The sequence below is a fragment of the Chiloscyllium plagiosum genome, unplaced genomic scaffold, assembly GCF_037043375.1.
Source record: "Chiloscyllium plagiosum isolate Xiang-an unplaced genomic scaffold, Cpla_swu_hap1 HiC_scaffold_21, whole genome shotgun sequence".
In the NCBI taxonomy this organism is placed as follows: Eukaryota; Metazoa; Chordata; class Chondrichthyes; order Orectolobiformes; family Hemiscylliidae; genus Chiloscyllium; species Chiloscyllium plagiosum.
The window spans coordinates 32,604,653-32,617,790 of NW_028270159.1; the positions used below are offsets into that span (position 1 = coordinate 32,604,653).

Below are 13,138 nucleotides of genomic sequence, written 5' to 3' on the forward strand. Positions count from 1 at the left end.
TCTGCTTTCCTGGCCATAATGTCTCTTGCCAGCTTCTGAGTGAAATTAAACTTTGGAGAATTGATTTTGACATTTTGCTGCTCCCACAGCTGCTACTGTCTTCCTCTGTTTGTAATTATATTTCAGCTGTTAACTAATTGTTTCTTCTGAAAGGACTAATGCCCTTAAGGTGGTAAACTCACTTGGCTCCAATTTTGTTTCTCATCTTGGTTTTCTAGATTAAATCTCATTATGTGAGGGGTCAGCACGCCCTGCTGGAGTGATGCAATATTTTCCTAGATGATTTTCTCAAACATCTGTTGTGCTCAGTAATGGCTGCTTGACCTAGTTTTGTCCTTTACCTTTGCTATGCCTTGGGCTTGTGTACTCTTAGAGATAGAGAATATACCACCATAGGGTATCTACAGAAGTGGCATTCCTCTGACATGATTGAAAGGTTTAATGCTTGATAGCAATAAGTCCAACTACATATTTTTAGGCATAAATATTGGGGCATTAGGGAGCTGGGAGAAAGTGAGGACTGCAGATGTTGGAGATCAGAGTCGAGAGTGTGGTGCTGGAAAAGCACAGCAGGGCAGGCAGCATCTGAGGAGCAGGAGAATTGACGTTGCGGGCATAAGCCCTTCATCAGGAATGAGGCTTGTGGATCGGGGAGCTGAGAGATAAATGGGACAGGGTGGGGCTGGGGGGGAAGGAAGCTGGGAATGCGATAGGTAGATGAAGGTGAGGGAGAAGGTGATAGGTCAGAGAGGAGGGTGGAGCAGATAGATGGGAAAGGTGATGGATAGGTCAAGAGGGTGGTGCTGAGTTGGAGGCTTGGGACTGGGATAAGTTGGGGGGGAGGGGAAATGAGGAAACTGATGAAATCCACACTAATCCTGTAGTTGCAGGGCTCCAAGGCGGAAGATGAGGTGTACTTCCCCCTGGTGTTGGTTAGGGTTTGGCGATGGAGCCAATTCCAGCTTTCGGGAGCTGGTAAAGGTAGGTCTGCTCCCTCCACAAGCTAAAGTAGAATTCCTTGTCTCTGCTCACAGACTGTATGCGACATAAAATAGAATAAATGGAGCCAATGTAACATGATTATTCATCCTTTCAGAACCCGTTACCTTATACAGCAAATGAAAATGGTGTCTGTGAATGCCTGGATGATACTTATTTGTTGATTATATTTATTTTCTTAGTTTAACTGTAGAATCAACAGTTGAGATTAAAATGATTTTAATAGAATCTGACACACAACCTCAAACAACAAAACACTGAAAATATTGTCCCTCAGTGTAAAATACGCCTAAAACGTCCCAATGGTTGAAGATGGATATCATTCACTGTAGTTGGCGTATTATTGATTTGCTGCTGTCTGACAATACTTGTAAAACAAAATTTTTAAACCCTTGTGAAAAGTGTAAAACATGCCATCAAGGGACCTTTAGCAATTTGCTGCAGTGCAAGTCATGAATATTGGAAATATATCCTCTTTTATGACAAGTGAAGAGAGGTCATGGTTTTGCTCTTCTCATTAAAGTGTCTCGGTCATTCACAGCAGTCTTTTAACCCTTTTCCTTTTTAGCTTGTCACTATCACGCTTCAATTAAACGTAGTTATCAAGAGTCAAAAATGAAGGAGAGCCAATGCCAATTCAGGCAAATGCAGTTACAAACCAAAGGAATTCATTTGGTTACAAGAGTGAGATCCAAATGGGTCCAACTGTTCAGCTGTTGAATAAAGCAAAGAACTGTGCATACTGGAGATCTGAAACAAATAAAAACAGAAATTGCTGGAGAAACTCAACAGGTCTGGCAGCCTCTGTGAAGAGAAAACAGAGTAAACGTGTTGAATCCAGTGGCCCTTCTTCCTAGAAGTCTGAGTCTTGAAATATTTACTTTGTTTTCTCTTCACAGATGCTGCCAGACCTGCTTGAGTTTCTTCAACAATTTATTTTTTTGTTTAGCTATTCATCTGCTTCTTTAGCAGTGGTGAAGTCTGCAGTTCATAGTGAATATTGATTTTTCTGAAGTAATTTTTCACCAGCACTGTTTTTTTGCCGATTGAGACTGAGACAGATATATGTATAAAGAGAGAGAGAGAAAGAGAGAGAGAAGGAAGAGCTTCAGCAATCTGGTTGTCATCAGTCCATTTTGTTTTTCATTTTATTTTACTCAAAAGCTGCTCCATGGATTCTGATGTCTGTGTTAGTGTTTCATTTCAAATACTGCTGAAAATGTGTTGCTGGAAAAGCACAGCAGGTCAGGCAGCATCCAAGGGACAGGAGAATCGACATCGATTCTCCTGCTCCTTGGATGCTGCCTGACCTGCTGCACTTTTCCAGCAACACATTTTCAGCTCTGATCTCCAGCATCTGGAGTCCTCACTTTCTCCTTTCATTTCAAATAGGCAACCTATTATCTCACAATGTGCTGATGATATTGTTATCATTACAAGTGAACATGAAATAAGTGTTGCAAATTTCTTGATACCTCATTGCATTTCAGTATTTGATTAAAATTGTAGTTCTGAGACAACTGGTTTTATGTATTTCATATGGACTGCCTGAACTTGTCAGTGAGCACTGCAGCCATTTTAGATCAGCAGTTTACATCTATAGTTCATGAAAGTCTCAGGTAAAGTTAAAGGAAGCAAGCTGAGTGGTGCTTGTCCATATTTATTAAGACCTACTTCACACAGCATAATCAGATAATACATTCTGAATTGGCTAAGCACTGTTTATGAAATGTTTCAATGTGCATAAGCACCTTATTATAGTCATTAGAAGTTGTGAGTGGAGAAAATTGATTTCTTGATGTTGTTATTCAGGAGCAGTGTTTTTTTCCTTTGCTATGCTGAATAGTTTATATGTTTAATTTGCTCTTGTTTACCAGGATTGCTGGAGAAGATGTTGGGAAGGCTACTGCTAAGGTAGGAATAAATGTTTACAGTCAATTAATTTCATCCATTATGAATACAATTTTCCAATAGGTATAAATATTGGTGTATTGTAACGGTGAATTATTGTTTTACGTTATTTTTGAGAAGGGTATGTTGTTGATGCTGGGAGTATAATTTACATGATTTACATTTCCTCTTGTGAAATTCAGGAAATTCTTATTTGGGAGTTATCAAGTATATTTAGTTTGTGAGAATAAATGCCATGTTTCTCCACTATACTCAGAACACAGATTTAAGTGATAATAGTGATCAATATTGGATCTGATACAATCCTTCTATCAATTATTTAGCTGGTGAGGGAGCCTTTGTGGTCATAGAATCAGAGAGTCATACAGCACGGAAACAGACTCTTCAGTCCAACTAGTCCATAATCCCAAACTAAACTAGTCCCACCTGCTTGCTCATGACCCATGACCCCCCAAACCTTTCCTATTTATATATTTATCCAAACATACCGCCATCCATCACTTCCTCAGGAAGTTCATTCCATATGCGAACCACCCTCTGTGTAAAAAAATTGCCACTCATGTCTTTTTTTAAATCTCTCTCCTCTCACCTTAAATCTGTGCCCCCTGGTCTTGATAGCACCGCCCCCCCCCCCCCCCCCCGCCCCAATTCTAGGGAAAAGACAACTACCTTTAACCCAACCTACACCCCTCATTATTTTATAAACTTTCATCAGGTTGCCTCTCAACCTTATACCTTACATATGATCTTCTAAAGGAAAAGTGAATTACCAATAAAAACATACAAAGGTGAAAATGCTCAGTAGGTAAGCCACATTGGTGGAGAAAGAAACACAACTAATATTTCAGATTGATGACCTTTTTAATCAGAACTATAAGCTGTTTGTCAAGACAAGGTTTTTCAGAACGTGACCACAAAAATGTTGATGGTGAATGCATTCTCTTCAACGTAAGCTGCTCAACTGCAATTGAATACGTTATGAAGTGAGATTTCCATTCTTTACTCAGCTTCACTAGGTTGGCACCTCAGGTTCAGGTATGCTGAGCTGCCACATTCTTCATTGAACTAGGTTAGATCTCCCAACTTGACGGTGATGATAGAGTGGGTTATATGCCAAACCATGAGATTACAAATTGTGGCTGAATACAATTCTGCTGCTGAATGAGCCCACAGTGGCTCATGGATGCTTGGTTTTGAGTTGCAAGATCTGATCAAAGTCTGTCCCTTCAAGTGCAGTGCTAGTGCCACACAACACAATGCATCAGCAAACGGAGAATTCACCACAAAGGTACACAGGAAAGCCACACACACAGACCAAGTCCAGAACTATGAAAGCAACCACCCCAACACACACAAACGAAGTTGCATCAAGACACTATTCAAAAGGGCCACAACACACTGCAGCACACCAGAACTGCAAAAAGAGGAAGAGGAACACCTATACAAGGTATTCGCCAAAAATGGATATCCTCGCAATTTCATCAACAGATGCCTAAGGGAAAGACAACGGAATGAGGACATGCCGCAACCCAAAGGACTAGCCACACTACCATACATCAAGAACATCTCTGAACTGACAGCCAGACTACTGCGACCACTAGGACTTATAACAGCACACAAACCAACAGCCACTCTCAGACAACAACTCACCAGAACGAAGGACCCGATACCCAGCATGAGCAAAACTAATGTAGTGTACAAAATCCCATGCAAGGACTACGCAAAACACTATATAGGACAAACAGGAAGACAGCTAACGATCTGCATCCATGAACATCAACTAGCCACGAAACGACACGACCAGCTATCCCTAGTAGCCACACACGCAGACGACAAGCAACATGAATTCGACTGGGACAACACTACCATTATAGGGCAAGCCAAACAAAGAACAGCTAGGGAATTCCTGGAAGCATGGCACTCATCCACAAACTCCATCAACAAACACATCGACCTGGACCCAATATACCGGCCACTACAGCGGACAGCTGAAACTGACAACCGGAAGCGGCAGGGACAGGCCACTATAAATGCCGGAGGAAACACCACAGAAGCGCTTCACAGGAGGCTCCCAAGCACTGAGGATGTCACCTAGACAGGGGACGAAACGTTTGCAACAAAAACTTCCAGCTCGGCGAACAGAACCACAACAACGAGCACCCGAGCTACAAATCTTCTCACAAACTTTGAACTAAAAACAAATGCTCTTTCATCTAACCACTTCCCAAAGAAAAGTCTAAGCTTTGTTATCAAATGAGATTGTGCCATTGAATGAGGGAAACAATCAGCAGTAACTGAACAAGTTCCATTGCATTGCCAGTGTTTTGAAGAATGCCCCATTGATTGATTTAAGCAGGCTGGATAAGTCAAATTTTCTTCCTATTCAGTGGAACTATGAATTATTACTAGTGATTTCAAAATCATATTAAGCACTACAGAATCTAGTCAGTATTTCTGGAAATGACAACACTCCAGTGTTTGGTAACTTCATTAAACACACTAGTCTAAGGCTGAAGTAAAATCGTTGTGATGGAACACAAGTAATGCATGTATTTTCCAAGAATAGCAAAGAATTTCCCTATGACCTTTAAGATCAGGTTACAAAATCTCTGATGAAATTTTGTTATTGATTATATTATTGAATTATTTTTAGATTCATTAAGGTTTTTTCCCACTATATCTCTCCTTCTCACCCTACCTCACAGCCCTCCCCACCCCTGCCCCACACCTAGACTCATTGATCTGCCATTTGCTATCTTGTCTACTCATCCTGTACGCAAAGTACAAAGGTACCCAAGTGCAATTTATGCTGGGTTTCAAGTGTATAGTCACTAACAGGGCCCTGCTTTTAATTAAGTTTAATTATTTATCACAGTTCACACTGTCAGTTCTTCTAATGAGTTTGTAATTATCTGTAACATCATACGTATCTTGGATAAGTGTGATGTAGTCAAGAGAGTTTATAAACTGCTTTTTGTGTGGCTAGAACTAAAATTAATGTTTTCTGGATTAAAACTAAACAAGAAGAAGTGTTTCTTTTTTTTCCAAGTGTGATAAGGATCTTCCTTCATCACCAGATTCCTATTCTTTCCTTTCATCATTTTATTCTTTGTCCCATAAGCATCTTTTTGGCTATGTGATCCTGGACCAAAGATTTACTCCTAGCAGCTAAAGGCTCTGGTTTGTGTAATCCTTTTGGGCTCTGTGTAAGTAACTACCAGCATATGGTTGCAGAATGATTGTCAGGTACACAGGTGAACATGGGTAAATACTATTGCATGGCTAACAGATGCCATACTCTAATTTTGCTCCCTCTACCAGAATATAATGAATATATCTGCTTTCCATTGTTTAAAGACAAAGCTACTCATTAAATTCAACATATAGGGACTGATATCACTCAACACTTCAAATGACACTTCATTTGCTGTAAAAGCTTAGTATAAAGGCAAGTCTTACTTTCCTTTCTTTCACCTATTACCCAACTACATGGAGAAACACATATTTTAGTACAACACACCAATACTCTGTATTACTGCCAAACCAGTGCATTTGTTCCGTCCCTCAAGAAATGTAATGAGGAGCAAACTTCTTAAGCATTCAGCCACACAAGGTAATTTCCAGCTGCATGTTCACAGAACCATATCAGGTGGCTAATAACCAGGATCTCCTACTGCATGGATACGGTAGTGTCACATCTTCACCTGCGATGTGGCATTGGTTCTTTGTGGGGCAGGATTGGTATGGTATATGTGGGTTGCTATCATTTTGGATAACTGTTTGTCAAGGACAGTATTATATGTTCATAGATTCGAAAATTAGGGTAACTGTGTTTAACACTTGTTCTTATCTGATCCATACTAACATATAAAATCTACATTCATGCATATTATCATTATATCTTGTACTTAATTCTGGTTCATTTATATCTCATAATTTTATGGCAGTATTTGATGTGCTTCATAAACTTAGATATTATTAATGTGACCTGATGATAAATCTCCATTCTGCAATTAAAGTGGGGCATAATGAATGGCTTTAGGGCAGAAAGTCATTTAACCTATTGGTCAAATATAACAGCTGATAAATCAATTGAGTTAGATCATTGGTTCAGCACAGGCCTAGAAGATAAACCCCAATACTTTCACATGTAGCTTGATGTGAGTTTTCACTTAACATTCAAAAATACTCAGGCAAATCCATGGAAATTAATTAACTGGACATAGACGTAGAAGCTTCTGGTATCTAGTGATGCCAAAGGGAAACAAAACACATGCTTTTTTAAAATTGTACTTGTGGCAGTTGGGCGGTGCTGGCTGGCCAGCATTTATTGTCTGTCCCGAGTTGCCCTCGAGAAGGTGAGCTGCCTTCTTAAACTGCTGCCATCCATGTGTTATAGGTGGACCCACAATGCCATTAAGGTGGGAATTCTAGGATTTTGACCCAGTGACAGTGAAGGAATGATGATGTATTCTCAAGTCAGATGGTGAGTGGTTTGGCAGGGAACTTGCAGGTAGTGGTGTTCCCATGTATCTGCTGCCCTTGTCCTCCAGATGGAAGCAATTGTGGGTTTGGAAGGTGCTTTCGGAGGATCTTTGGAGAATTTTTGCAGCTCATCTTGTAGATAGTACGCACTGCTGCTATTGACCATTGGTGGTGGAGGGAGTAAATGCTTATGGATATAGTCTCAATCATGCGTGCTGTTTGTCCTGGATGGTGTCAAGCTTCTTTAGTGTTGTTGGAGCTGCACTCATCCAGGCAAGTGGACAGTATTCCATCACACTCCTGACTTGTGCCTTGTAGATGATGAACAGGCTTTGGGGAGTCGGGAGGTGAGTAACTTGCCGCAGTGTTCCTATCTTCTGAACAGCTCTTTCGCCACTGTGTTTTTGAGATGAGATCAATGGTAACCCCCAAGGATATTGATAATGGGAGTTTCAGTGATGGTAACACCATGAATATGCTTAGAATGTTTCTTATTGGAGATGGTCTTTGCGTGGTATTTGTGTGGCATAAATATCACTTGCCCCTTGTTAGCCCAAGCCTGTTTTTGTCCAAATCTTGTTGTGTTTGAACATGGACTGCTTCAAGGAGTTGTAAATGTGCATTCATCAGCAAACATCCCAATTTCTGACCTTAAGATGGAGAGAAAGTCATTGATGAAGCAGCTGAAGATGGTTGGGCCTAGGCTACTGCCCTGAGGAACTCCTGCAGAGATGTCCTTTAGACTCTGACCAACTCAACCAATGGGTGCTAGCTGAGCCACTGGGCATTGAAATCCCTCACCAGAGTACATTTTGTGCACTTGCCACCTCAGTGCTTCCTCCAAGGGCCATTCAACATGGGAGAGTACTGATGCAGCAGCCGAAGGAGGACGGTATAAGGTCATCAACAGGAGGTTTCTTTGCCCATGTTTAAACTGAAGCCATGAGACTTTATGGAGTCCAGGGTCAAGGTTGAGGACCCCTTCCCAACTGTGCCACCATCTCTGCTGCTCTGGGGCAGGACATATCCAGGTATTGTGATAGTGGTGTTTGGGACATAGACTGTAAGGTATAATTCCGCAAGTATGACTACGTCAGGCTTTTGCTTACTCTGTGAGACAGTTTTCCCAATTTTGGCATGAGTCCCCAGATGTTAGTAAGGAGGACTTTGCAGGACTGACACGACTATTTCTGCCCTTATCTTTTCTGGTGCCTAGATCGATGCTAGGAGAGATCTGTCCGGTTATATTTCTTTGTTGTTGTAATGATTGATACAACTGAATGGCTTTCTGTGACATTTCAGAGGGTAATTGAATGCCAACCACATTGCTGGTGGTCTGGAGTCACATGTAGGCTAGACCAGGTGAGGATGGCAGATTTTCTTTCCTGAAGAATATTAATAAGTCAGATGGGCTTTCCTGACAATCAGCAATGGTTTCATGGTCATCAGTAAGTTCTTACTTCCAGCTATTTCTTTCTGTTGAAATCAAATTCCACCATCTGAGCCCAGCTCCCCAGAACATTAGGTGAGCTTCTGGATTAATAGTCCAGTGACAGATGATCATCTCCCCTCTTATTTTCAGAGCTAGAATTTTCCTGGGGACAGGTTGTTCATTTGTCACCAGAGCCTAGAGCTTGAGGGACACCACTTCTCAATAAATCTGGCTGATTAGGAGACTCTCTGATCTTGCTGCCTGTCTTAGCAATGTTGAGAGAATTTAACCTGTTTAGTCACATTCAGAATTCACCGTCCATGACTATGAAGTCCCAAGCAAAATTTTGTTGTCCAGTATTACTTTCTGAGCCGTAAGACCTTTCATTCAACTTAACACCATACAGTATACTGCAGCATGAGCTTTTAGAAATTAAATACAGTATATTAAGTGTGTTGAACACAGCAAATTGTAAAATACGCCAGCATAGGTCACAATTTATGCGATAAAATTTATCCCAGTTGTTAGTAAATTGGTAAATAGTAAATGGATAGTAAATTTGTAATATAAATTATACAAAGCATCAGATAACACATAAGTGAAAAGCTGTAAATATCAGTGTTACTTGTCAAATTTGAATTGTTGTTCACTGCTACAGATGCTGTGAGGTAGGTACTGCCATTGACATGCTGTGAAAGAAATACTTTAAAATTGTACATTTGTCACAGGAGCCAGTCCCTGTTTGAACTCTGCTATATTATGTTGGTAAATTGCTCAGCTCATATTGTAAATCTATTAAGGGTTACTGGATCCCTTTTAAATATTTAAGCTGTCTTTGCTCTTTCAGTCAGGCAAGTGAAAATGAGGGATAAACTATTTAATCTAAAGAATTTTTCACTTGAACTTCATTGCTAGACAACTATCCTCAAATGAATGCTAAAAATGGAGATGGCCTCCCCGGGCTACCACAGATTTTGATATGCATCAGCTCAGTCAGCCATTGACTCAGTAAACATACAATTGGGGATATTGATGGAGCTGACACAATTGATCTCAAGCAATTGTAATACCGAAGACCTTGCAGACTCTATTGTTTAATCCTGGTAAACAAAATAATTAAATGATTATTCAATGTATGTCTGCTCTATACACGTTGCTTAATCTATTGCTGATTGTGGTTCACCCTCACCCTTCATTGCAGTTTGATTCAACTGAGAAAAGAGTTCAGTCAGAATAAGCTCAGAATATTTCAAAGCACTCGCTGGAAAACAGTGCAGAAAACTATTGGAGGGAAACTCTCAATGTCATCAGCTATGGTCATGTTGGCTTGAAATTTATTTTCATTCAACAGCATTCATATCGTCAAAACCGATAAACAACAGTTTAATAAGGGCTAAGTGCTAAGGTTTCAACTTGTACCACATCTCAACAGGTATGGGAAAAGTGGTGAGGTGTTACAATGTAGAGTCCACACAGGGTTAGTGACGTGGGAGTTTGGCGGAGAGAGCAGGTGAGGGAAAACGTTGCAGGCAACAGTGAGTGCTGAGGGACATGGGCCTTCCTGGCAGATGATGGTGCTGTAGCAGAGAGAAAGTGAGTGTGGAGAAGCAGACAGAAACGTGTGACACCTACCTTGGCCAACTGGAGAAAATCATCACTTTTCTCCAGTGAAGCCTCTTGACTACAAGCAGTGACCAGCTCAGACAAATGTCTGCAACAGCATATCAGCCTGTAATTAATTCTGGGTTTTATATTCTAATTTAAGGTTTATTTAATTGCTATTTTTAGGGACATATTGTAAACACAGCTAGTTTGCTAGACATACAATGGAAAGAGGCCATTATTTTCTGCATTAATACACTACTTTTCAGAGGATATATCTCATGCTGTCACACAGCCACACTCAACAATTCCAGACTACTGGTAAACTAAACTAAACTTAGTATTGGAAACAGCTCAAATATATTGTAATGAATAATTAAATACCGAAAAATTAAGTAAATAAAGTCTGTATGTTTTATTAATATTGTGAATACATCTTAATAATTATTATTATTTTAAAATGTAGATTATTCGCTCTGTGAGAAACAAGCAGGTTGTGACCATATTGACAAAAATTATCCTTGAGGCTTGAAGTGACATATACACAGAAGAATAGCAGCCTGTCATTCTAAGAGATGAGAGTAGACAGTGAATATGCTTAATGTCTTATATCAGGATCATTTATGTAGATGGGAAAGACTAATCAAACTACCTTTAACACATTATTAGCAAATTTAGGGTAGGGATAATCTCAAAGGCAACGGAAGTAAGGGTTTTGAACACTTTGTTTGGCAGACATGTGTAGAAGTTCCCAGATAACTGAGTTGGTGAGGTATTGGCCCACATCAGGTGAACTTTTGAGATCAAGCCAAAGGTCAGGACAGTTACCAGGGACTTTGAAATGGGTTATATCCATGTTCAGACTCATGCAGGAATGTCTGTCAGCCTCAACATTTGAGCTGCTTTGCCTGAGGGAAAGATAAAGTATCCTGTCCATGAACTACAATTCCAACAAGTTTAACTTTTGTGCCAGGTGTTTATGCTTAATTTGTTTTGTGAGATGAGTTTCTTTCTTGATTATACCCGGTAAAATCTGATGTTATTCATTACGTTGGCGTTCATTGCTTGAAAGGATTAATTTGACATTTTAATTAGGCAATCTCAACCAAATTGCACAAGGTGTAGAACGCAATTTTAGTGCAGTAAAATATCATTTACCTGCTCATGGAAAAAATATTAATATGATAGGACCACCAGCATTAGAATACACACCCAGTGCATTCCTTGGGGAAACTGGTGGTGGCTCAAGGTTGACAGTAGTTATTTTTGTTATTGGGCATCCTATTAATTTTAATCTTGATGCCGAATTGTGTGCCACTATCTATAAGATTGAATATCATGGCTGAAGAATCAGAAGTTACCATGCACAGAAATGAAATAAAGTGGTCTGGGTGGCATAACTCTCTGATTAAAATTATTTACAAGCAACTCCACAGCATGAAAAGTGTGAAAGAGCTGAAAATATATATGTGATTTATAACTAAAACTTTTGAGGTGCACACATGTCTCCACCTCAACATCTTTAAGGTAGCAGAAGGTGTTCAGCTCATTATGAAAGACAGTGAATAGGTCAAGAGAAACTAAACAATACTAAGTCTTTTCAAAGAGAAATCAGTCGGAGAACAACTGGTGCAGAGATGAATGGTTCTTGTCAAACCAGTAAAGGGGTAACTAGTAGAAGATCTCATTGGGCTTCTTAGACTCATCGCAGAACCCAAACAGAAGAAAGGATCCATGGATATTACCAGTGATAGCATTAGAGACCTGTTTTAAATTGTCAATGTGAAGGAAATCTGTGACCATACAGGAGTAATGGAAGGATTTCCCATTCGTAGCATCAGTGAAGAACGTTCAGATGTCAGAAATCAGCAGGTTTTCCGATTCAAAGCAAACACAACAAGAATTATCAATACCAACCCTCTCAGCTCATTGATAAACTGCTAAGTTAAGTGCTGAGCAAAACTGTCTACAGAGCAAATCATTATTGCAGGCATGAATTTATGTTGGAGGATGAAACTACATGAGTTCAAGAGGAACATTCAATTCTTTGTCTTCCAGAGCAGAACCAACAGTGACAATGACAGAAATAATGCTCACTAACCAACAACCATTCCATTGGTATGACTGAAGATGGGAATGTGGCTGTAGCCCTGGTACAGCGATCACAAAGGGAGAACAAAGGACATCCAAATTAATTCAACAAGTTGAAGTAAAGAGTTAACATTGGTCAACATAGATCAAGCGGCAAGTTTAGCAGAAGGATTTGCTTGCGCAACCTGAAACTGAGCTGCATGCAGCTCCATGGAAGCCAGACCAATGTCCAAAGATTCAGCGCACATGTAAAATGAAGAAATCTCCTGATTCAAAAATGCAGGATACCACAAAAAATGCAAGAACTTCCTGTCAATGAGCAGCTGTCTTCTGTGATGGAAGTTCATGAGATGAATACTCTCCAGATTTTGTTATGGGGCAACTATTAGATTCAACAGGGTAGAATTTCTCTGAAAAAGACATTCAGGAGTTTAAAGATCCTCCAAATTAGATAATGGGCCAACTACTTAGGTTAGCAGGAAGAATCCAACAAATCGAAGATTCTCAAGTAGAGAGAGAGAGAGAGCGAGACAGGGAGAGAGGGTTTGCAGGCAATACTTTATCAAGGTAAGAATCAAGATCAAGAAACCTCAAGCTAAAGACAATTCAACCTTTCAA

General features: G+C 40.0%; 1 protein-coding gene across 5 annotated transcripts in view; it reads left to right on the forward strand.

Moving 5' to 3' along the window:
- The window catches only part of LOC122564787 (whirlin), a 221,895-nt gene that overhangs the window by 121,741 nt on the left and 87,016 nt on the right, over positions 1–13,138 (forward strand). For all 5 annotated transcript variants that reach the window (XM_043720015.2, XM_043720016.2, XM_043720018.2 and 2 more), the window contains one exon: positions 2,877–2,913. In XM_043720015.2, coding sequence (XP_043575950.1) covers positions 2,877–2,913 — 37 coding nt within the window. The remainder of the gene's footprint in view (positions 1–2,876; positions 2,914–13,138) is intronic.